Source organism: Furipterus horrens, unplaced genomic scaffold, assembly GCF_987537825.1.
Source record: "Furipterus horrens unplaced genomic scaffold, mFurHor1.1.pri manual_scaffold_8, whole genome shotgun sequence".
Taxonomy (NCBI): Eukaryota; Metazoa; Chordata; class Mammalia; order Chiroptera; family Furipteridae; genus Furipterus; species Furipterus horrens.
The window spans coordinates 80966011-80991540 of NW_028327178.1; the positions used below are offsets into that span (position 1 = coordinate 80966011).

At 40.3% G+C, this 25530-nt stretch overlaps 1 protein-coding gene across 2 annotated transcripts in view; it reads right to left on the reverse strand.

Moving 5' to 3' along the window:
• Window positions 1-22508: 22508 nt before the first annotated feature.
• SNAP25 (synaptosome associated protein 25) overlaps window positions 22509-25530 on the reverse strand; it is an 81639-nt gene continuing 78617 nt past the window's right edge. For both annotated transcript variants that reach the window (XM_090286055.1, XM_090286054.1), the window contains exon 8: window positions 22509-23202. In XM_090286055.1, the coding sequence (XP_090142181.1) occupies window positions 23134-23202 (69 nt within the window). In that variant the 3' untranslated portion in view covers window positions 22509-23133. The remainder of the gene's footprint in view (window positions 23203-25530) is intronic.

Below are 25530 nucleotides of genomic sequence, written 5' to 3' on the forward strand. Positions count from 1 at the left end.
TGTTAACCTCAGTTGTCTCCAGTCCCTAGCTATTAATGAAGAGCTGGCCATCCTTTGAAAAGCATTGTCTTCCCATTGTCCAGCCCTTCCTGTGTCCATGCCCTTTGCCATGTGACTTTAACTTTTACCATCAAGAGCTTGAGCCTATTTCCCTGTACTTTGATTCTGATTTAATCCATGTGACTTGCTTCGGTCAATGAGGTATTAGCAGATGTGATTAATGCAGAGGCTTGAAAAAAGGCTTCCTCATTTCCAGTATGGCTTGTATCTCTTGTCTTCATGAGCATGTGCCCAGTTACCTACTGAAGAATGAGTGACATATAGAGCAAAGCTGAGTTATTCCATTTGTCCCAAGTAAAGACTGTCTAGGTGAGTGATTTTCCACCTTTTTCATCTCATGACACTCATAAACTAATTACTAAAATTCTGTGGCACACCAAAAATATATATAGTTTGCTGGTCTGACCAAAAAACAAAACAAAACAAAAAACGCACAATTATTTTTAAGAAATATTTTTTAAAATCCTCACCCAGGGGCATGTTTATTGATTTTAGAGAGAGTAGAAGACAGAGCAGGAGGGAGAGAGAGAAACATCAATGTGAGAGAAACATTGATCAGTTGCTTCCTTTAAACACCCTGACCAGGGATTGAACCTGCAACCTAGGTATGTGTCTTGACCAGGGATCAAACCCACAACCTTTTGGTATGTGAGATAACACTCCAAGCAACTGAGCCATCTGGCCAGGATAAAAACAGATATAATTTTGATTCATTCACATTGGAAGGCTATTGGTTATTGTTGTGTTGGCTGTTGTCATGTATTCTTTATTTGACAATCTAAGGAAAAAGAGGTCAGTGCCCCTGACTAAACTGTCAGGTATTGCATGCTTTAAAAATTCTTGTGGCATACTAGCTGAAAATTGCCTGTCCAGATCAGCCAACAGCCAACTGATTGCCTTACCAATCCTTTGCCTTTCAGTCCATTGTCCAACTCTGGTTTTTACCTCCAAGATAATTCTCAAGTTTGTCCTCTTTTCTCCACCTCCACACTCACCCCCTAGCCCAAACCACCTACACATTATTGCATCTGGATTTTGTACTGGTCTTTTAGATGGGGCCCCTGCTTTCCCTCACACTTCTCTGCAAAGTTGTTCTCATTCTGTACCCAAGGGATCTCTACAAACATAAATGAAATAATATTAGTTCCCTGGATAAACCTTTTGATAGGCTCTCCTTGCTCCTAGAGTGAAATCCAATATGTTAACACAGTTCTCAATGTTTGCATACCTTGCTTTCTTTTTCACCTGAACTTGTATAATATTCTCATCCTATTACTAGACTCTCATTCCACTGGTCTGATATTTTTTGTCCTCAAATAAACCAAGTCCCATCTTAGAGTCTTTGCTAGTGCCGCACCCTCTGCCTACAAAGCCCCTTCCTCAGTGATGCTCATCAATAGCTCTGTGTCCTCCTTCAGTTTCTGTTTAAACATCACCTCCTCCTCTATCAAATACGTACCTCCCAAGTTGCAATTAGACCATTTAGATAATTTCTTTCATAACTTTAATCACAATCTGTAATTATTCTATTTAGTTATTTGCTTCTTTGTTGGCTGCCTTTCTAGTTAGAAAGTAAGTTTTGCATAGACAAGATCCTGATTTTCTTATTTTCACTGATAGGTTAAAACTAGAGGACTCTTTTACACACACACAACACGCACTATACATGTAATAAGTATTTGTGGGTATATGGTAATGATTCCTTTAACTTCACATATATATGTAATGCATTTGTGGAACACACACATAGCAATGTATACTTATGTGTATAATGTACATATATATGTACAGTCATACCTCAGTATTTGCTGGCATTTTGACCAGCACTTGGTGCTTTCTCAGGGCTCATTGCACTTGCTAGAACTTGTGAGTCATGCCACCAACGCACAAGAGCAATGCTTCATTACTTGTGGCTTGCTCACCACTCAGGGCCTCTCTTTTGCGATGAAACAAAGGTTGATGCGTCAGTCTCATGGTAGCTCATGAACAGTGCAGAACCCCCACATATTTGTCGTTACTGTCTTGTACTTTTGTGCATTTTAGGTGCTAATCATGGGTTGCAAAAAGGTTAAGAGTGATGCCACTAAGCCTAAAAGGCAGTTAATAAGAACCATGATCAAAAAGAAAAGAGATCATAGCTCAGTATGAGACTGGTGGAGGTGTGACTGATGACACTCTTACGTTCAAGGTGCTGAGAATGACAACCTTGATGATAGTGAGAAATAAAGAAGCGATTAAAGCAGCAAGTGTTCCTATAGAGGAAAAGTCTGTGAGTAAGCAACATTCACAGACATTGGAAGAAGTTGAAAAATTGCTTTATCTGAATTAATGAAAACCAGTTAGCAGGTGACAGAATTTCTGAGGCAATAATTTGTGAAAAACCTAGGCAACTGCATGCTGATCTGTTAAAAGACAAGCCTGGAACAAGAGGTGAGAGCACTGAATGGTTTAAAGCCAATCACGGATGGATTGATAAATGTAAAAAGAGAACTGGATTCCTAGTGTGCTGAGGCATGGAGAGACGGCCACTGCCAACAAAGAAGCTGCCAAAAGCTGTGTCACCAAAGTTAGGGAATATGTAGAGGCGGAGGGTTTTGTCCTCCAACAAGAGTTTAACCTCAACAATACTGGTTTGTTCTGGAAGAAAATGCTGAAGAGAACCTGCATCACTGAAGAGGAGAAGGCATCACCAGGGCACAAGCCGATGAAGGACAGGCTCACTCTGTGGCTGTGTGGGAATGTTAGCGGGGATGTAAAACGTAAGTCTGTACTCGTTATCACAGTGAAAACCCATGAGTTTTCAAGAGAGAGAATGTGATAAAAAGCAAGTTAAGTGTGATGTGGTGGGCCAATAAGCTTGGTTGACAAGGCAGTTCTTTATACAGTGGATGAATGAAGTTTTGGCCCCCGGGTGAAAAAATATTTGCAGGAAAACAAACTGTCTCGTGAGCTTTGTTAATTATGGACAATGCTCCTGCTCACCCTCCAGGCTTGAAGGATGACTTACTGGAGTTCAGTTTCATAATCATGAAGTTCTTGCTCCCTAACGCAACTCCTCCACTCCAGCCCATGGACCAGCAGGTCGTTTCCAACTTCAAAAACCTCTATACCAAGGTGTTTTGAAGTAACCTCAGATATACAGTTGACACTCAGAGAGTTCTGTCTGTGTTACTCTCATTAACGAGGCTTTATGTGAAGTTTCTTAAAAGACCATGAACTCTGCCTAGAAGAAACTGTGGCTAGAAGCTGTAACTCCAAGGGACTTTGAAAGCTTTGAGGATGATCCTGGCAGCCCAAGAGAGGAGTGTATTTTGTTTCAGGGAAAGTCCTTGGGCCTGGAAGCCAATGCTGAAGATGTCAAAGAGTTAGTGGAGGAGCACAGAGCGGAGCCCAGCACTGAGGAGCTGCGGGAACTTCAAAAGGAGCAGCAGCAGATAATGGCAGAGGAAATTTCTTCAAGGTGGAGGAGGAGGGAAGGGAGGAAGCATATACTGCACTGAAAAAAGAAATGTGTGATAAATGTGTTGAAGTTCAAAACTTTATAGAACAGTATCACCCAGACAAAGCTCTAGCAAGCCAAAAATGTGGACTTGTTTAATAAACAGACAATGTCACACTTTAGAAACATTTTGAAACATAGAAACAAGTTTCTCTTGATAGGTTTTTAGTGAAACTCCCTAAATCTGAGTCTCCAACAATGTTCAGTGAAGCTGAGAGACAGAAAACAGAAGAACCCCCCCAGAAATTGCCTAAAATTGTCATAGAAAAGGACTCCTCTCTAACAACCCACTCCTCCTCTTCCTCCTCTACCTCGCCCCCATCCCATTACAGCAGGAACCCCTCTCAGTACAGTTAAAGTGAAGTTAAATTTTATTTTATATTTATGTAATCAATTGCTTTTTTATCCCTGTCAGTTTAGTTTTAAGGTTCTGTATTACAAAACAACCTCATTACTTAATATTAGCCCAGTAAAATGCGAAAGTTCTAGTGAACTTTCACAAATTATTTCTAATTACATTATTTCTTATGGGAAAAATTCGTTTAGTATTCATTGGTTTCGGGACTTGTCATGAGTTCCGGAATGAATTAATGATGAATACCAAGGTACCACTCTAGTGAGACCTTTATTTGTAACCTGACGTAACTTATTTAGCTAGTGTGGCCTAGTACTAAGATTGTCCCCATTTTAGTGGCAAGGAAACAGAGACTGAGGGAGCTAGTTTGCTGAGGCCAGCCGATGTTGAGCGCGGCGTCTGAGTTCCAGCGGAGGAGTCGGGCGGCTCAGGCCTGAGCGGGCGCTCCCGGGGAAGGTGCACAGGTGCAGGCAGGTGTGTCGGGGCGTTCTGTTCCTGTTGCTGTCGCACTTCTCGGCTTGTGGCTTTCTGTTGCCGATCCTCTCTCCAACCAATCCTGCTCCCAACAATTGAATGAGACGATGTATGTCAGCGGTTCTCAAAAGGTAACGCCCACAAAATCACCTGGACGTCTTGTCATGCAGATCTAAGCCCCACCCCAGAGATTCTCACTCAGCAGATCTGGGCTGGGGGCTGAAAGTCTGCATTTCTAACAAGTCCTCAGGAAACGCTGATGCTGCCAGTCTATAGACCACACTTCAGGTGTGCAAAGTGCTCTGTAAACTCTGAAGCCCACACAAACTCAGGAGAATGTGAACTTGAAGTCTTTATTAAATGCTTACTGAATGCCAGTTATGGTGAAAGGTATTGTGGGGGAAAAGTAAACACAATATGGGGGCCTCATGCGTGAAGACTTAAAATTTAGTTTGTGAAAGCTACATATATGTCACAAGAACATAAATTTTCAGTGCAAGAAAGAGTGAGATAAGTGCCGAAGAAATAGTCTTTAATTAGAAACCAGTCCTGGGGGAAAAATAGCACTCTATTTTAATGCAGATGGTAGGCTTTTTGGTATCTATTTACTGAATATTAATTTTGATAAAACCTTCTTGCATTTTACCAGGTGCAGAACTAACATTCTCCCAGATTTGATTGATGACTGATTTGAACTTCTGCTTGCTGATCTGTCACTCAGTCAAGACCATTTTCAGAGCCACATCATCATAAAGGGAGGTTGTCTTAGGTCAGTTCCTTAGAGGTGAGCCTAAGATGAGGATTCTTGTGTAAGTGATTTATTTAGGGAGCCTGTGACAGGGTGAGGAAAGCAGAAGAAGGCAGGGCAGAAGCGAAATAAAGATGTGGTCTCAAAGATAGCCTCAGCCTGGGGCTCTGGAAGAACACCAAAAGTTCTTCCACCTTGAGTCAGGGAGCTGTCTTTTATACCTCAATAACAGTCAGTCATTAATGGTGGACTTTCCTTGAGGGGTGAGGTAACTCCCATTGACACTGGCACTTTCAGAAGGACCTTGCAGGTCAGTGGGCTCCTCCATTGCAGTTTAGTGGATTCCCGACTTCCTCCCATTTCCACTCAGATTCCCCCAATCTTTGTAAAAACACATTTTTCTTGTTTTATTTAGCAAGCATGCATTGCCCACCTAGTCTAGGTTCTAGGAATTTGTGAGATCCTTTTAGGACCTTAACTTCTCTGTTTCAAAGCCCACAGTGACATCATTTGATGATGAAATGTGACCTGCTGGCTACAGAGAGAACCCTGGCACTTCCTCTCCAGGGTCACACACCTGTAATTTAACCAGTGTGAGATGGAACAGTCTGCCTCTAGTCTAGCCCTCTCCTGCCCTACTCCACACTGCAGTCGGGGGGGATCTCCAGGAAGGGAAGTCTGAGCACTTCACTCTCACATAAAATCTTTAAGGGCACCCTATCATCTGGTTTTGGTCTATAAGATTCCTCATACTCAGAGCTTTGCTACCTCATCTCTCACCCCTCCTTAAGCTTGAGGAATGCTGAAGTGTCCCCTTACCAGGAGTTTTGCATGTCCACATCTTAGGTCATTGCAGTACACTGAATAAGAGCCACCCAGAGATATCAGTCCTACTTCTTGGAAACTGTCAGTCTTACTTTATAAGGGAAATGGGTCTTTGCAGATGTGATTGTTAAGGATCTTAAGATACAGATATTATCCCAGGTTTCCCAGGGGGGTCTTGAATGCAATCACAAGTCTTTTCTAAGACAGAAGCGGTGGAAATTTGACACACAGCAGGGAAGATGCTGTGAAGATGGAGGCAGGGTTTGACTTGGCCACAAGCCAAGAAATGTCAGCCGCCACCAGGAGCTGAAAGAGACAAGAACAGATTTTCCTTGGAGCCTCCATTGGGAGCATGACTCTGTCAACACCTTGACTTCAGACTTCTAACCTTCAGAACACTGAAAGGATAAAATTTTATTGTTTTAAGCCACCCACTTGTGGTTATTTCTTATAACAGCCATAGAAAACTGATACAGTTGCGATATTACCTCTTTCTGGAATTACCTGACCCCTCCTCCTATGCCAATAGCACATACTTTATCAGAATGATTCCTATATTTGCAGCTCACATGCCACCTCCTCTAGGTAGCCTCCTAGATGTCCTTCCACCATCTCCAGGCTCCAGTCTGAGTAGACAGACACTCTTCTGTCTCCCACAGTTACTTTCTCACTGATTTTCTCCATTATCTTGTGTGATCATTTGTAGGTCAATCTCCATGTTCAATTCAAAATCTCCACAGGTTGTATTCATTTTTTATTCCCTGGGTTTGGCACAATGCTGAATGCAAAGTGACTTCTTGGTTAGTATTTGTTTCTTGCCATGAAGAGGAGGGGGATGCGGCCAAAGGGGAGATTTGGGGGCCTGTGAGGCCTCCCATCTTGGGTCAAAACCTGTGGTACATGAGTGGGTGGCAGCTCCCTTGGCTGGGCCAACTATGTGGAGGCTTCTCCCCTGTGAACCTGCTTATCAAGCCCTCCAGCTCAGGCAGCCCGAAGCTTTCTGAGGCCTCAGGCCTGAAGTGCTCCCTTCAGCTTTGTGTCTGCAGGGCCCGTGTTTATTTTCTGCTCAGCTCTTTTTGTATTTTCCTCTTCTCTCCTCTCTCCTTCTCCTGCCTCCCAAACAACAGTGACTCAACCTGAAATGCTGCTCCTTTTTTTCATTATTTTTAGGAGCCCCACAAGTTCCCTCATCATCGCCTTAGGGCTAGAACAGGAGGTGGCCTGCAGTGTCTTATTTCTCGGGGCCATGCTGGGGAATGCAGAGCAGATGACATTTCAATAAACTGGGGGTGGTGTTAGTGTTCTAGAAATCTGGTTGTTCTGAGGAGGTAATGGTTAAACATGGAATTTGAAAAGAGGGATTGGCTTTAGTCAAAGGGATGATGCTGGAGTTTTAAAATTCTTCGGCAAATTTGCTTCCTGACTCAGACTTCCTGGACATTTGCAGCCAAATTTAACAGTCCCCTTTAAAGCCTGACAGTTTTCTGTTAGCCTCTAAGGGAGGTAGATAATTAATTTGTCTTTTAAAAAATTATTATTATTAGTTAATTAAATTTATTGTGGTGGTAGTGGTTAATAAGATCACATAGGTTTTAAGTGTACTTTTGTTTTTGTTTTTAAATACTAGGTAGAGGGCTTCCAAGGCAGGGGTGGTGTTGTATTTTCTCCCCTTTATTCTGTTCAGAAGCCACTGTGATGCTGTAATTATGAAAGCTGGACTTTGGGGGAGGGCTGAATAATTTATTAACAAATTAGCTGAATTATTTATTTATTGCTGCATAGAAAGCTATCCCAAAGCTTAGCAGCTTAAGACAACAAGCACTTATTACCTCAGAAAGTTGCTGAGGATAACACAGAAGAAACATATTCTGTCTCAGGGTCTTTCATGAAATTGAGACAAAATGTGGGTTGGGGTACTATATTCCTCAAAAGGGTCTGAGGATCTGTTTCCCAAAAGTCTTATTCATATGCCCATTGGCTGGAGACCTCAGTTTTTTGTTACAGAGAACTCTCTGTAGGGTTGCTTTAGTGTCCCTGTGACGTGACAATTGGCTTCTTTGAGAGCAAGTGATCCAAGAGAAAAAAAAGAGAAGCACAAGGCTTTTGAAAACCTAGTCTGAGAGGTTACACACTCTTACTTCTGCCTTATTCTATTCTTAGGAGTGAGTTACTATGCTCACACTTAAGGGGAAGAGAATTAGGCTTCACTTGCTGGAAGGAGTGTCCAAGAATTTGCAGATATATTTTAAACAACCAGAGTGGATGGATTTCCTTCAAATAGCTCCAGAGACAGTAAGCACATCATTTGTTATCCTGTATATAAAATACCACCTGGTATTTGAAGGTTCTGCTGAGAGGTTGTAAGATATTTGGAAGTCTTACATCATGATCATTGGAATTGTGAAAAAAGAATAGCATATAACAGTGAAAAATGAGACTTTTGAGGATGGATAAGGGGATATTCTACTCTCTTAGGTAACAGAAGAAAGAATTCGGAAAGAGTAGGGGACATCATTGACATCAGTTTAGTACTTTCTGTTTAATATGTACAACATTAACTAGCTATCTCATTGTGCTTCTGGATCAACAATTCAATACCAAGTACCAGACAAAATCCTTGCCTTCCAGGATGAGACAGACAGAGCACAGATATCCCAGCTAAGCTGCCACTGCTTCAGCCTAGCCAGCCCAGACAGAATCCCACTTGACCACAGACGCATGAGTGAGGCCGGCAGAGATCAGCAGAACTACCTACCTTAGGTCTGCTGAATCCTGCAGAAATGTGAGACATTAATATTTATTGTATGTTCATAGCAGTGTTATTTACGATAGCCAAGTTCTGGAAACAACTTAAGTGCCCAACAGTAAGTAAGTGGATCAAAAAACTGTGGTATATTTATACAATGGAGTACTATGCAGCAGAGAGAAAGAATGAATTTCTACCCTTTGCAACAGCATGGATGGAACTGGAGAGCATTATAGTAAGTGAAATAAGCCAGATGGTAAAAACAAATACCTTAAAATCTCACTTATAAGTGGAACCTAATGCACAAAAACAAACAAATAAGCAAATAGAACCAGTGACATGGAAATAAGAAACAAACTGACAGCAACCAAAGGGGAGGGTAGAAGGGAATAACAGGGGAAAGAAAGGGAAGGGTCTAATCAAAGAATAAGTATAAAGGACCCATGGACATGAACAACAGGGTGGGGATTGACTGTGGGAGCAGGGGGGTGGGTGGGGCAGGGGAGAGCAATGGGGGGAAAATTGGGACAACTGTAACTGAGCAACAATAAAATAAAATAAATGAGGGAAAAAATATTTATTGTATGCCACTGAGCTTGTGTGATTGTCGTGCAGCAAGAGTAACTGATACAAGTTTAGCGTCATGAAAGAGACATACATAAAGGCAAGTATTGCAATGCAATATGATACATATCATCCTTGAAGACTGAATGGTGTGCTCTGAGTAGAGTGAGAAGAAAGTGCCTAAATTTACCTCAGGGTGATCAGGGAAATCAAAGACTTCAGCTGATGCCTAAATGAAGTCCTAAGGTGAGCAGGTGTTTTAGTAGAGTGGGGTGGAGATTAAATTTGGGGTGGAGAAAGAATATCCTTTTTAGATAACTTCAAACATCTTAGTATACTAGGGAGCAAGAGTAATGGACAGGTTCCAATTGTCAGCAGACTGGCTCATGGATAGCTTCACATGTCCTGCTAAGAATTGTGGCCTTTATGTTAAAGGTAACTACTAAAGGATTGAAGAGGTATCACATGATCAGATTGAAGGTTTATTAAGCTCACTCTGGGAGTGGGGTGGACCCAGGCAGGAATTGGGGAGGCTAGTCTTGAATCCGTGCTCTTCCAGATTTGGCCATGGGAAAAAGTGGGTAAAGGAGGGAGATATTAAGAGGTGGTGTTGACAAGGCTTGGCAACCAATATAGTGAGGGGTTATACCTGGCTTCAGTTGTGAGGCAGAAGAGTTTGGACAGGGGTGGATGTGAGGATTTCCGTGTGGGGCATGAGGAGTCTGAAGTGCCTGTGGGTGAGCTGGAGAGAGGTGTTTAGTAAGCAGGCAGAAATGTGGTTTTGGGCCACAGAGGAGGAGCCTGTAGCAGGCACCTCGTTTTGGGCAGTATCCGCATGCAGGCAGTGGTTGAAGCTATTATAGGCAAGTTAGGTTTATGCAGAGTGAGAAGCAAACCACATTAGTACTTCAGGGAAACACCAACACATAAAAGATGGGCAGGATAGAAAGCAAAGGAGACTAAGAAAGAAAAGCCAGAGCGTAAGAGAAGACTCAGAGGATAATGGTTTCACATAAAACAAGAAAAGGGTTTTGAAGCTGAAGGTTAACAGTATCAAATATCCCAAAGAAGCTAGAGCATGAAGGATTGCAAAAGTGGTTTGTTTGTTTTGTACCCAGAAATTATGATGAATTCCATGGTGACCTGAGCAAGAATTGACTCGAAGGTGAAGAAGGGTGAGAGGTATATTGCACAGAGTAGACAAGAAAATGTAGACGAGAATGGTTATTAACTACCTCATTGTAGAAGAACCATTCAGGTCTCTTGGCCTCAGGTTTAACTTCAGCCATCTAGAAATAGGTAGATAGTTCTGTGCAGGGTTAGCCTCACTTCAAGCAGACAGCATCTTGCCTCTAGTCTGTCCTTTAAGTTTTCCCTTCTGTCCAGGCCTTTTCCAATGTCATGGGCATCCATGAGTTTGCTCAACACTGTACAAATGATTTGTGCCTAATAATTGCAGAATGTTACTTTGCTTTACTGCAGGAACATTTTTTCACACTAGGGTGGAATTGTGTGAACTCTGTTCCTGCTGACAACTTTAGTTGTTCTCTTAAAATACAAGGTAAAGTCTTGCCATGAGAAGGAAGGAAAATCACAGGGGGAGGGTTTTTTGTTTTTGTTTTGTTTTTGTTTTGTATTTAAAATGCCTCTAGAACTGAAGGGAAAACCAGATGAAAAGTTAGGAAATGTCTTTTGTTGTCTTTTTAAAACTGTTTCAAAACTTGTTGCTGAGGTATAACATATATCCAGGTAGGTGCACATATATCATATTATACAGCTTAGTGAATTTTCACAAACTGAATTCACCCATGTAACCAGCACTCATATCAAGAAACAGCACATAATCAATGCCCCAGAAACTTCCCTTGCATCCTGGTTAAGTCACCAGCCCTTTACCTCCAGAATAACCACTATCCTAACTTCTGACACTGTGGATTAATTTACTTGTTTTTGAATGTCATATACATTGAATCACACAATATATTCTCCTTTGTATTTGGCTTCTTTTTTCATTTTACACTGAATTAGTAAGGTCTATGCATGTTGCTTCAGCATGTAGTTGTGATGTGCTCATTCTCATTGCTGTAAGAATCCCATGTGTAAACAACCATAAAAGATTTCTTCATTCTCTTGTCAATGGTCATTTGGGTAAATTCCACCTTGGGCTATTGTAAGTACTTCTGCTATGAACATTCTAGTACATGTTTTTCGGTGAACATAAGTACACATTTCTGTGGATAGATACATAGAAATGAAACTGCTGAATCATAGTGTATGCATATGTTTAGCTTTCCTAGGTACTGCCAAATCATTTTTCTAAAGTGGTGGTACCAATTTACACTTCCACCTGCTGGGCATGAGAGTGCCAGTGGGACAACTGCTTTTTATTTACCCCAGTCCAGGTATTTGCATGAATATACCGTGTTCCCAAGGACCCCAGGCAAAGGAGTTCCAGCAGATAACTGCATTCATCTAGAGCTTGGGGTTTATAGTCCAGGGTTGAAGGACTGAAAATTGAAGATGTTGACATGAGAGTGGAAGGTGTTGTGTACTATGGCTCTTGGTGACATTGGGAAGTCGGACTTACTGCGAGAAAACTTAGGAGAAGCAACTAGAAGGTTAAATAAGTTTTAAGGGCATGCGTAGAGATGTAAGAACACAAGAGAATGGAGCTGTGAAATTTTTGGTCAGAAAATGAGTTTAAGTTCTCTGGACTTTGGGGCAAAGTTGAATGGGAGAATGAGAGTAGCTTTGTGGTGTAGATGCTTGTAATCAAGATCGCCGTGATGATAGCCATGAGCATCAAGGCAGAAAAGGGAATCAAGGAATGCAATTTCTCAGGAAGCTGAAAGAGAAATAGCCTGGAAGTGGCAACAGAACACTGAGTCCTAACCAGTCCCTGTCTTCCAATTCTTCAGGCACTATTATTATGTAAAGGTTCCCTTTTATATTTTTTCTTGTTCCCTCTTAACTGTATCATTCTCTGCCCCTCCTTTCTCTTCTGAGCTATTATTTTGCCAGAACCTTTCAACCCTACCTTTTTGGTATCCCTTTTTCTTATCTTCCTCCTCATGCTAAAGTTCCTGGCTCTGTACCTCTGGGTCTTCAGAACAAAAAAGCAAACACAAAAAATTCCTTATTAATTTCTTCTGTCATCCCAAACCGTTGATATCCTAACCAATATTTAGAACTTTAATTTTCCCATCTATTCTGCTGTTTGTCCTTCCATTGGTCCTCCAAATGATTTTAAAACAGTGGCTTTTAAAGGTTTCATTTTTTTGTTGTTTTTGCATTTTCTTCTTTAGCCATGAAGCCTCTTTCAAACAAAATCTCAGTTGAAACCTTATGTATAGAACAAGAAAATATGAAACTACCGTTTTGATGTGAATGGTGCCTTCAACCACCCTGCCCTGTTGGTACCTTTGACCAAAGGAACATGGAAGTGGGTATGTAAATCTCCCTTTCCTGCTCCAGAAAGATGGTCCTAATGTGTATTTGATAAGGCTTCTCAGCTGTCCCATGGGAATCAAACACCCAGAGGCCTGTAGCATTGATTAATTCCATAATGTGTTCTTGCATTGGCTCTCTTTCCTTCTCCATTTCACTCTCCCACCCCTTTTTTTCTGTTCCCTGGAATCACATTCCCAAATAAACTACTTAGACTTATGGCTTTATCTCAGGCTTTGTTCTCTGAGAGTCAGCCTGTATCCTCCCCCACCCTCACCACACACACACACACACACACACACACACACACACAATTCAGCCCCTGGGGGTGAAATCATTTCTTTGGAATAAAATTATGTTGAAATAGTTTGGATATCTTGAGCTGAGCAAGCTATTTGGATTTAAAGTGCATAAATGAAAGTTCAGTGGGCAGAAATTCAAATGAGCCATTGTCATGTTCAAATCAATAGGTATGAAAAACAAAGTGGACTTTTAGTGGAGAGGTATAAAAGCTGTATCCCCTTAGAGAATCTATTTGGCCTAATTTGGAGTTTTGCCCATTGTAACAGATAACAGTATACATTTAGGTCTCCAGGGCTTTCTATATGCACAGCCTCTGAAAATTTAAAAACACATACCATTAGCGCTTGCCTCATCTCTCCTAAACTGGTGGTTGTCACGGTTCCTTTAAAGAAGTAAGACAGTGCCTTGGAAGGTAGCAGTCACCTCCCACACCCCCACTCCCCCTGACACCCAAGATATATCTTGTGTATACTTAAGCTGTCTCTGACACACATAATTTCTTTTTCATCCTGAGTAATCAGTCTTTTTTATCCTCTTGGCAAAGAGAACAATATATTTTTGTACAGGAAAGGAAAATAAAAGAAAGCCCCCAACTCACTCCCTGAAATTTCAGTGTAAAAGATAGCAAGGAAAACCACAGAAGTTTCTAGAATAAGGGTATTTGTCAAGTTCTGGTTGAGGATCTAGTTCTATTTTGAACATTTTGAAAATATTTTTTTCAATTTCTGTTATTTTGGGGTAATGATGGTGCTGAAACCCTATTGTTTTGAATAGAAGGGATTTGTTTTACTATTCAGGATTAAGGTCAATCTTACAGACAGGCTGTTATGTCCTGTCAGCAGTCCCCAGTCCTACAATCACTGCTCATGCTTCTCAAATCCTCTCTTGGGATGCTGGCCAGGTGAGCCCCACAGTTTCTCTTTTGAATAAAACTGAGATGGAAGAAGGTTAACATGTGCCCTGTCTAAGATATACAGAGTTCAGCCTAATCTTTTTTTTTTTTTTTTTCCCTGCAAGACTCCAGGGACACACAGGAGAGAATTCCACAGCCCTCTTTGAGACTGTGGTAGATTACCATAGGTAGTTAGCTAGTTATTAGTAAAGAAAGGAAGCAAAGTGAATCAGACATTGTTGAGCACAATCAACCAAGGAGCATAAGCCTGCTTGATCAGTCAGAAAGCTACAGCTTCATACACTCCATGGGAATTACAGTGTTGCCCTGCCAATGATTAACACCCCTCCCTTCCCTGCTCCAGGACTTAATTGTTGAGGGAGCAGGGAGAGGTAAACACATGTGCAATAAAAATCAAAATGGTGTGGGGAGAGGTGCTTGACCATGAAGCCTGTCAGTCTAACCTGGGAAAGGGATCAATTGGCTAGGGGGTGGATCCATCAGAAGTGCATGAAAGCTTGGGAAGTTGATTGGTTATTTTAAAAAAGCACCTGGTCCATCCCAAGACCAAGATAATATAATCCAGCTTAACAAAGAAACTCTCATGTTTGGAAACTTGCATTGCCCTGTTCCTTCATGTGTTCCGTTCGTAGCGACCTTGTGGGTCTAGTAGTCACAAGGACTACAAATGCAGGCTCCAGGTGGGAGCCCGAATACAGCAGTGCACCTGGGAACAGTGCTAAGCTACACGGATGGGGACTGAGACTGCTCAGCAGTCGCCTGTGGGCTCCAAAGGACTAAGCTTTAACATGAAACAGAAACTCTGGACACCGGCCTTTATTTTGGCTTTGCTGAAGATGTGGTCAGACTATTTCCACGACAGGACAGAGAGAGATAGAACACAAAGGGGCAGCTCTGTATTTCCACCCCAATAAATCTTGCTATACCACAATCTCCCATGTGTAGGTCCATGAAATGCTTTTCTTGTGATTTTGTAAGAGTCCCACTTCCACCGGCAATAAATTGATTGTAAATATAGTCATATTATTCACCACTCTTGGTATCCACACCCTTTACAGTGTGAATACGAAGCTCTTCCCAATATAAGTGGAGAGAATTTCCCTATCTCTTAAGTCTGAACTAGTCTTGTCACTTGTTTGACCAATAGAATATTATACAAGCAACAAGTTAAGAGGAAGTTTTGCATGCTTTCACTCTCTTTCTTGGAATTTTCCTGACTTGGCCATGAGAATAAATCCTGGTTGGACCCCTGGAGAATGAGAGACCACAGAGAGAAGAGATAAGGGGCATCAGCTAATAGCTGGCCAACTCCCATGTGCTGAGCCACGCAGCTGATGGACCATTGACTATGTAACGTGAGGACCTCCGCAAAGGCCAGGAGAATTGCCAAACCAAGACTAGTTCAAAACACCAAATGACAGAATTGCAAACTAAATAAACATTCATTGTTTTAAGTCACCATGTTTTGGGGTAGTTTGTTTAATAGCTATAGCTAACTGTTACAGAAATGTCATAACCTCAACCATATTTCTTGAATCATTTGCCTGGTTTGCTTTATTACCATTAACGGTATTGGCATAAGTGAAAACAATAGGTAATATTAGGATAGAACTGTAGAGTTCTACAACTCATCTGGTTCTCACAATAACATCTAGAAAATAATTCCTATTTTAGATGTGATCAACAGTAGAAACAGTTTTAACAGCCTTGACTTTTATGACATTTAGGGAAAGGTCAGAGAGACTGAACTGTAATGGTGAAAAATTTAGCACATCAACTGCTACAGTTTGGTACATGGAGCTACTTGGATAGTTGATTGGTAGAATTAACAAAGGAGTGAAACATATTTGATATGGAAATATATTTACTCAGACTTAAGATGAAGTTCAGTGAATACCTCTTATATGCATATATGCAATGAAAGAATTCTATAGTTAGAAGTGGCAAGAGAGACCTGTTTCTGTCTCTGATGGTGTTGATTGTGTTTTATCTCAAATAATTAATTTATTTTTTACTTTTCTATTGACTTTATTGGGGTGACATTGGTTAATGAAATTATATGGATTTCAGATGTACAATTCTATACTATTATACATCATCTGTATATTGTATTGTGTGTTCAGCACCGCAAGTCAAGTCTACTTTTATCACCATTTATTCTGTTTACCCTCTTCTACCTTCCCTCACCCCTTTTCCCTCTAGTAATCACCATATTGTCTGTGTCTATGAGGGTTTTTTTCCCCCTGAATCCCTTCACCTTTCTCACTGATCCCTGCAACCGCCCCCCTCCCAAAAGCTGCTATTCTGTTTCTGTATCTATGAGTCTTCTTCAATTTTGCTTATTTTGTTCATTATATTCCACATATGGGTGAAATCATACGGTGCTTTCTTTCTCTGGCTTGCTTATTTGACTTAGCATAATGCTCTCCAGGTCCATCCATGCTGTCTCATAGGGTAAGATTTCCTTCTTCTTTTATGACCAACTAGTGTTCCATAGTGTAAATGCACCACAGCTTTTTCATGCACTCACCTGCTGATGGGCACTTGGGCTGCTTCCAAATCTCGCCTATTGTAAATAACACTGCAATGAACATAGGAATACATATATTTTTCTGAATTAGTGTTTTGTTTTTCTTTCTTTTTTCTATTTTTTAAATATTTATTTGTTTGTTTATTTATTTTTAGAGAGAGGGGAAAGGAGAAAGAGAGGGAGAGAAACATCACTGTGTGGTTGCCTCTCACTCGGGCCCCCAACTGGGGACATGACGTGCAACCTAGTCATGTGCCCTGACTGGGAATCGAACCAGCGACACTTGGCTCACAGGCCGACACTCAATCCACTGAGCCACAGCAGCCAGGGCTTCTTTTTCTTTTTTTGATATATTCCCAGAAGTGGAATTGCTGGGTCATGTTTTCTTTTACTTTCGTTGTCATGTTTGTGGTGCATTATATTTACAAGGCATTTAGAACATAGTTGATATCCCTAACCATTCAGTGACATAGGCAAGGCACACGTTATTATATCCTTTCTGCTTAGACATACACAGACTAAGCCTTAGGAAAGTATGAAGGTTGCTGATTGACTTCTCTTCCTATAGCACCTCAATGTCACCCTTTAGTTTATGACTTTGTGGGAGGCAGAAAATTGCCTTTTGCTATAAACTTTTGTTCCTCCAACTTTTGTTAGGGGAGGGCACGGTAGTGCATGAGTGCAGAAGCTGGATTTCACAGATGAAGAACAATGTGCTAATGCAATATTTGGTATTTCTTTGCATGAAGCTCCTTGCTCATCACTGAAGAATACTAGTTTTTAGTTTTTAGTTTTTACATTTGTTATTTATTGATTGATTAAGAGAGAGAGAGAGAGAGAGAGAGAGTTAAAGAAATATATATAGAGATTCGTTGTTCCACTTCTTTAGGCATTCACTGGTTGCTTCCTGTATGTGCTCTGACTGGGGATTAAACCTGCAACCTTAGCACATCAGGATGATGCTCTAACCAACTGAGCTACCCAGGCTTGGCTAATATGCCAGTTTTTAAATTCAGCTGGTAGAAATTAAGGGGCATTTCATTGATAATAGATGGGTTCAAAGAATGCTTGGAAGTAGGTGGAAGCACATTTCTGTATGGCAGTGTTTTGGGGGAGATGCTCAGAAGTTGGCATATATCTCATGAGAAAGTAATGCCTGAGATAAGGCTTCCCCAGAAGTAGACCTGAAGGATCTGGGGCAAGTAGTTTATTTGAGAAGGAAACAGAAATAGTAAGGTGGGAAAGAGACAGAGAAGAAAGAGAGTGATAATCATCAGGCAAGTTATCATGTGAGGAACTGGGATTGATTCTGAGGGGGGATCTCTGAGAGGTAATGTAGAACATACACCTAGAGCTATCCCAACCTGGTCCAAGGAAACTGGGTATCCACTTGCCCATCCCCATCCATCCTGGTTGAGGACTGCTTCCCGAGGCATAAAACTTCAACATTCCTGGTGTTCCCTGTCCCAAGGCAGAGAATTACATGGTTCTTCACTGCAACAGCATTTTGTGAGTAGAGGTAATTGCTTAGAGGATGTGGACAGGGCACCAGCATTGTCCAGTAGAAAGATTATGGGCCACATTTTTTTGAATTGCTTGTGGAACAAGGATGATGAACTCAAATCAGTAAATCTCCTATGACAAGAGCCTGGCGGAGCTAAGGATGGGTGTAAGGGTGGGTGGGGGAGCATCAGCTAGTGGCACCCTGTCTGGGGCTGGAACTGTATAATGTTAGATACTTATCCTGGAAATAACCATGGGAACTACGGTTAAGTAACTTATTAATAGTTCATTTTTCCTTAGTTTCCTTGTTTCCCAAAGCATCCTACATTGTAGAAGATTGATTTGGGTTTCTACAACCTAGAGAGAGAACCTGAGGTATGTAACTAACCTACTTGAAGGTAAATTACTAAGTTGATGATTGTACAAACAGTAGGAATTCTTAAATCTTAGACCATAAAGTTAACACTTTCAACTCCTCTAAGAAATTTACTTGATAGTCATCACTTGCACACAGTTTCATCCTCTGAATTTGTCCCCTTCTTGGGCCAAAGATTTTGCAAGTTTCTTTTGAACAATAAGGGGAAATACTTTAAATCAGTATTGACTGGGTTGCAGAGGAGGTATTCCAGTATTGCAAAGTGAAAAGATATAGGTAGTTTGTACATTTATTTCATCATCCTGGCCTGTCCTTCCCAAATGGGTTTACTCTCGATATATAATTTTAGTTATTTTAAAACTTGAAGAATTTTCTGCTTGAACTTGACTTATTTGTATTACTATATTTTATTTTTTAAAAAGGTTTTATTTATTTTTAGAGAGAGGGTAAGGGAGGGAGAAAGAGAGGGAGAAAAACTTCAATGTGCAAAAGAAACATCGATGGGTTGCCTCCTGCATGCCCCCAACAAAGGACCTGGCCCGCAACCCAGGGATGTCCACTGACTGAGAACCAAACTGGTGATCCTTTGGTTCATGAGACAATGCCCAACCCACTGAACCACACCAGTCAGGGACCCATCAATCTATTTTAAAATAACACTCTCTCTTTTATCCCTTGCACTCTTTACCCCCCCTTCACTGTTCTGCATTTCTCTCTGACACTTACCATCTGATATACTTCATATTTTACTTGTTGGTTTATCTCTCTCTCCCCACCTTGAGTGTAAGTTCAATGAATGCAGGGTGCTTCCCACTTTTTCTCCTCTCTGCTCTGCTCTCAATGCTCAGGACCTGGCATAGAAGCCCAGTAAATATTTTACAAATGAATAAATAAATGATGAAAGGCAGGTTCACCAAAACCTCTTGCTAAGAAGTCCAGTACATTTATCTTTGCTATTCTTTGTGAAGCCAAATATCTCCTGGAGTTCCTGGTTGAACTGAGGGAGGCAGCATCCTGAATTTGTTTTCCAGGCCTCTATAGCTTTGGAGTCATATACACATCTGGTTTGAATCATGCCTACATCACTTACTAGCTGGGAGATCTTGTTTAAATAAAGTGTTAATTTTTTCCTCTGAAAAATGGGCTAATGATGCCTACTTTGCAGAGTTTTTAAGAGGGTTTAATGATTCTACATAAATAAGGCACAACACAGCACCTGGCATATACTGGATGGTAACAAAGTATGAATTGTCTTCCCTTTCTCTTAATTTCCAGTGCAATCATCAATTTGTGTGACACAAACATTGGGGAAAGTTGGTCAAATCAGATTCTGGGGGAGGATGTAGAAGGATAACAGAGACTAGAAGAGACAGACAAAGGAAAGGACTCTGTTATTAGGACCCAGGACCACCTCTCACCTTCTGTCTGGCTGGCCTTTTGTAGAAGGGTCAAAGAAGAGGGAGACAGAAGATTTAGACTTTACAGTGTTCCTTCTTACTGCAATCATTATATTTCTAATGTACTTCCTGAGTTGGCACATTACCCAGAGCTGATTCAGCCCCAAGGAATATGTTCTCCTTTAGCCAAAAGGATTTGATTGCATTAGAGCTGAGGTTGAATAAACTCAATTATCAAAAAAATACGCTTCAGAGTGAATTATGTGATGGACCTTAAAGCAAAATGCCCATATCTTACCTTTCATGTATCCAGTGTGGGGTTTTAATTACTCAGACAATGTGGAAACATACTCACCTGACTGAGAACAGACAGAATTTGGAACAGAATTTTCTATCATGGCCCATACATTAGCAGCTTTGACATATGCAGTAAATTTATTCACTTTTTATGTCTTTTTAAATGTCTTTTAGCATCTTCTGTAGGGAATGAATGTGTTACAGCTGGTCCTTAGAATAACTTCCTGAGCATCTAGGATATCTCTAGAACCTGTTGTGAGGCTTGGAAAGAAGGTAAAGAACTGCAAAATTTACTGAGAGTGATGAGTTTGTCATCACTGTTTTCACTTCTTAACTGTTCTCACAAAATCTTCAGAGCTGCTGGTGAAATTATCTGCAGCCAACCAGAACATCTAGAATAAATTAATCTGCATTGCTATTATGGGATAGGAGAGGTAGAGGAGGTGGTAGAGGCAAGGGAGGTAATGGTGGTAATGGCATTGACTGGTGAGGGTGGTGGAGGAGATAGAGGTGACAGAGGCAGGTTAAGGTCAGTTGAGGTACTGGGCGCAGAAGAAAATATTGGGCCCCTTAAAAAAAAGAGAGGGACAGGGAAAATAAAAATACATGTTAACCATATTTTATGCAGCGTAGTAATGAAACCAAACTTGGTGTTATTAGAAAGTGTAAAGTTGGGGTTTGCAGGGCCCTTCAGAAGTTGGGGCCCAGGGTGTGTGCCCAGCGCACCTGCCATTAAATCCGTCTCTGGAGGTGGAGGCAATGGTGGTGATGGCCTTGGTAATGGAGGTGATAAAGATGATTGGGAGGTAGCAGTGATAACGGTAAAGTGCTAGTTAAGATGGTGGGGAGGTGGCAGAGGCAGTAGGAAAGTGAAGGTGGTGGTAGTCAAGGCAATGATTATGGCAGAGGCAAAGGTAGTACAGGTAATGGTGAAGGTGATGGTGATAGAAGTGTTGGTGGTCAAGGCAACGACAGTGGAAAAAATAGTGAGGGTAGCAGAACTGAAAACACACGTCTACACAAAAACGTATACATGAGTGCTCATAGAAGCATAACTCGTAATAGCCAAAAAGAGAAAACAATCCCAATGTATACCAATGGATGAATGGATAAACAAAATGTGTTTTCCATATAATATTATTTGGCCATAAAAAGGAATGAAGCCCTGTTATACGTTACAACATGGATGACCCTTGAAAACACTATGCTAAATAAAAGAAGCCAGTCACAAAGGGTTACATATTGTCTAATTCCAGCTATATGACATGTTCAAAATAGGCAAATATATAGAGACAGAACATAAAGTAGTGGTTGCCTATGGCTGGGGATAGTGGGATGGGAGTGACTGCTAATAGGTATCAGATTTCTTTTGTGGGTGACAGTATTCGGAAATTAGACTGCACAACTCTGAATATGCTAAAAACCATTGATTGAATTATATACTTTAAATAGATGGTTTGTATGATATGTCAAAAAGCTATTAAAAAGTTGGGGCAGCAGTGGTGGTGGTTGTGGAGGGCTCGATTTTGGTGGGATATATTGGGGAGAGGAAGGAAGTGTAAGAGTAGATTCATAACTGATATACCTAAACCTATTTAGGGCCAAGTCTGAGCACCACAGATTTTTTTCCCCATATTTTCTGGAAAACAATATATGTTCCCACAGCCAACACTGACTATATACACAAGTATTTTTGAAACAGATTGTAAAAATCAAGTCAAGTTTCAACTGCCACTGGAATTGTGTCTAAGAGACACCTTTGTTTATTCCATACAGTGTCCTCAGCACTCAGAATTGGCTTCTTAAGGACAACAGGATGGAGTGGCCAGGCTTTCTCTTATGTGAGTGCAGAATCAGATGGGGTCCATGAAGAAGTTAAAGCAGACATGAGGTGTCTATAATTTTTAATAATTTTAAACTAGCTACAAAATGTCAATCACTTCACAAACTGACAGAGGAAACAGGAGGAATTTAATATTACATGCTGTAATGATATTTATCTCACAGTTTATATTTCATTCATTTATATTATTTTTTAAAGATTTCTTTATCAGCTACTAAACATCTCAGCAATTTGGTGTGCATAGCTCTAGATTAAGCAACAGAGAATTGAACTGATAACAAATCACAGGGAAAATGGTGATTAGTAAGAGTCAGCCTTATAAAATTTACATCTCCACACTGTTTCACAGCAAGATTGATTTCTCCAAAACACAGCCTTCAAAAGCAGCAAACAAACCCTATATTACATCCACTTGACATAGTTTCAGCCAAACATTTATTTTGCTGGAAATGATTAAATGGTGAGTGTGTCAAATTCATCTTTTTTTAAAATTCTTTTTTTAAAAAAAGGATGATTATGATTAACCAGTCTATATATTGACAGAAAGAAAGTGACACTACTCTGCAGTTTTGCTGGTATAACTTAATCTTGACAGTGTCTCAATACTGAGCATGCTTTGTTGTTTTGTTGTTGCACGCATGTGTGTTTTCTCATCAGTATGCTACTGTCATGGAAAGATTTTGTTTAAGTAGGAATCTAAAAATCTATTTAGTTCTCATGCATAAATGCATAAATCACATCACTTTTAGTGCAATGCCTGTTATGTAATTCCACATTGTCTAATCATGAAATCATAGACAGATGACAGCCATGAGGAACCAAAGACAGCAAATTTTGAGAGTTTCAGAGCCTGACACCCAAAGAAAGGACTGTGGCAGTAGCTCTGTGGAATGTCACAGTTTTACAAGAACAATACTGTGATTGAAAGAATCAACAGCACATTGAGCATTCCTAAATTGTTGTCATTCAGCAAACGCCACTGAGAAGAGAAAAGGAAAAATGAAACTCAAGACATCTTATGTAGGGGAGTTAGAGCCACCAAATGACTACTATATACAACCTTTGGAAAGAAAGAGACCCTGAAAGAACAAAAGACATATTTTGGGGGAGTTGATGGACAACACAAGACAACATTCACAATGGGCGTGGACTGATGTGTGTATGTGTGCAGACCTACTAGGCAATACCATGAGAATAGCATGAAGGTGCTGTCTTGCTTGACAGCATTTGGAAGAGAACACAGGTGGGCACATTTAACCACTCCCCAGCATCTTTGTTGCACGTTGGTTGGCCTCATCAATTCTGGTTTTGTTGGAATCAGCCTAGAAAAGAGGAAAGAACAGAATCCAGGTTACCCACTAACATTTCAGTAATCTTTGTGGGCCCAGTCCAACTGCAACCTTTTGGATGAAGGCATCCTGAAACTTCAATCAGAGTTGACCATCTCTTCTTTTGTGTTCCCACTGTGTGTAGACATGATCATAGAATCCTGATCTTAGTTCTCACAACTGTTTTCCCCACCAGAGAGTGTCCTTTTGAGGACAGAGTTATATCATTTATCTTTCTCTCCTGAAATGACACCCAATGACGTTTATAATAGGTTGTCATATCTGTTGGATTGAGTTAAATTATTACCATTTGTATAGTTGTGTTCAAATCATGGATAAGTTAGTAGTGTCACTTTGAGTAAATTAATTAACATCATAGGGCCTCAGCTGTCTCATGTATAAGTTGGGATCAATAAAGAGTATTGCTAATAAGCATGAGTGTCTATTATGTTTCACTCATTCAACTTTGGTAACAGCAAGATAGACATCTATTATGAAGTGCATACTGCTATTAACTCCCTTTTCCAAGTGAGACAATCTAGAAGAGAGTATTTACGCAATTTGTCTAAAGTCATAGTACTAATAAATGGGGACACCAGAGTCAGGAGACGAGAAGCCTGGAGTCAGAGTCCACACTGCTAATCACTATAATAAATCATTTTACTTCTTAGGTTTGCTGTGAGGAGGGAGTGCATTTATACACATAATGTGCTTAAAATAAAGTTTTGGAAAAATTAAGTGTTCAATATATCTTATCTTGCAATTATTATTAGGTGAAAATTTGGTTTGCTTTTTGGCATGTTTAATAATTTTAAAGCCCCATTTCTGATATCCCACTCCTATGAGTTTGATAACTAACTTGTTTTAACATGATCACATTTACCATAATTCTGTGCATTGATTGATCTCCTAACTGCCTGAGTTACCTTTTGCTGTATATACATCATGAAACCCAGGGCTGCTGCCAGGATAGAACTTTAAACCCCAGAAAATAAACTATTTCTAATATCACTGAGAAATGTATGAGTCAGCAAGTGGAGGCAAAGATTAAAAATTATAGGAAAACTGAACTGTTTTTCTGCCAACCAGTATTTATTCAATGATTACTGATTTTGCATCTACTACTGTGCTTGGTGCAGTCCAATCTCGATCAAGTTGGGTCTTCTTTGTTTAATTTAATTGTGAATTCCAAGGACCCTGGAGTTATCCACATTCAAATAGAAGTTTGCCAAGTGAAAATAGAAATATTGTAGATTATTTATAACTCTAAATTATCTTGGCAATAGTTTCCTATCATCTGTTTGGATTATCAGGAGTTGACTTTCAAAACAAGTCAGGGAGAGCATTAATTTTCCTCGACTGCTGATCTATAGACTCTTATTTTTGATCTGGGTTCCTAATTTGGAAAATGATATTCTCTCTAATTTTACTTGGCTTTTTAAAAATCCTCACCCTAGGACATTTTTTTCATTGCTTTATAGAGAGTGAGGGTGAAAGAGAGAGAAACATCAATGTGAGAAAGAGAAACATTGATTGTAAATGCCCCCCAGGGATCAAACCCACAACTTGCTTATGTGCCCTGATCAGTAGAAGTCCCTTGACTTTTCAATCTATGGGACAATGCTCCAACCAACTGAGCTACACCAGCCAAGGCAGATTTTTTTGGCTTTTATATCTTCCTTCTTCAGCTACAAATCCTATCAGAAATGATGACACGTTGGTGCAAAGAAAAATTACAGGCTCAAACCAATGCGAATAGTTCCTGTAGATGAATTATGCTATCTTCTCAGACTGAACTCTGAGAAAAGCTCAAATGAAAAAAAGAAAAAAGCTATCCATTTCAAAATGAATGACATTTCTGGAGGCAAACATTCTAGGACTCCCTGTATTAAGAGTGCATTAGTGACCTTCACATGGTGGATCAAGAGGATATTTTAAAGTAGAGCATGAGGTTACTCTGGATATCTTCAAAGGATCTGGAAGGAGCTGAAACAGACCTGTGTTCAATGAGCATCTGTGATTGACACCTAAATTCTTTCTGAAGCATATCAAAATTCCAATCCATACAATATCTGACACAAAGGTGAAACATCTTGATTATTGGTATAATGAAGTAGTACTTTTTAGAAAAAAATCCTGAGATAATCTTTTTTTAGATATCCTCCTGGTATTTGGAGACTGCTCCTGCATTTATTCTATTTATATGTCTTAGAACTGTATTTGTGGAATGCATTTCACCCCACTTTCCATATTACTGTTTAGAGGATCCTAAACTTTCTGGCATCCCCAAGATATGCTATATGATTTGTCCTTGCAGGAAAG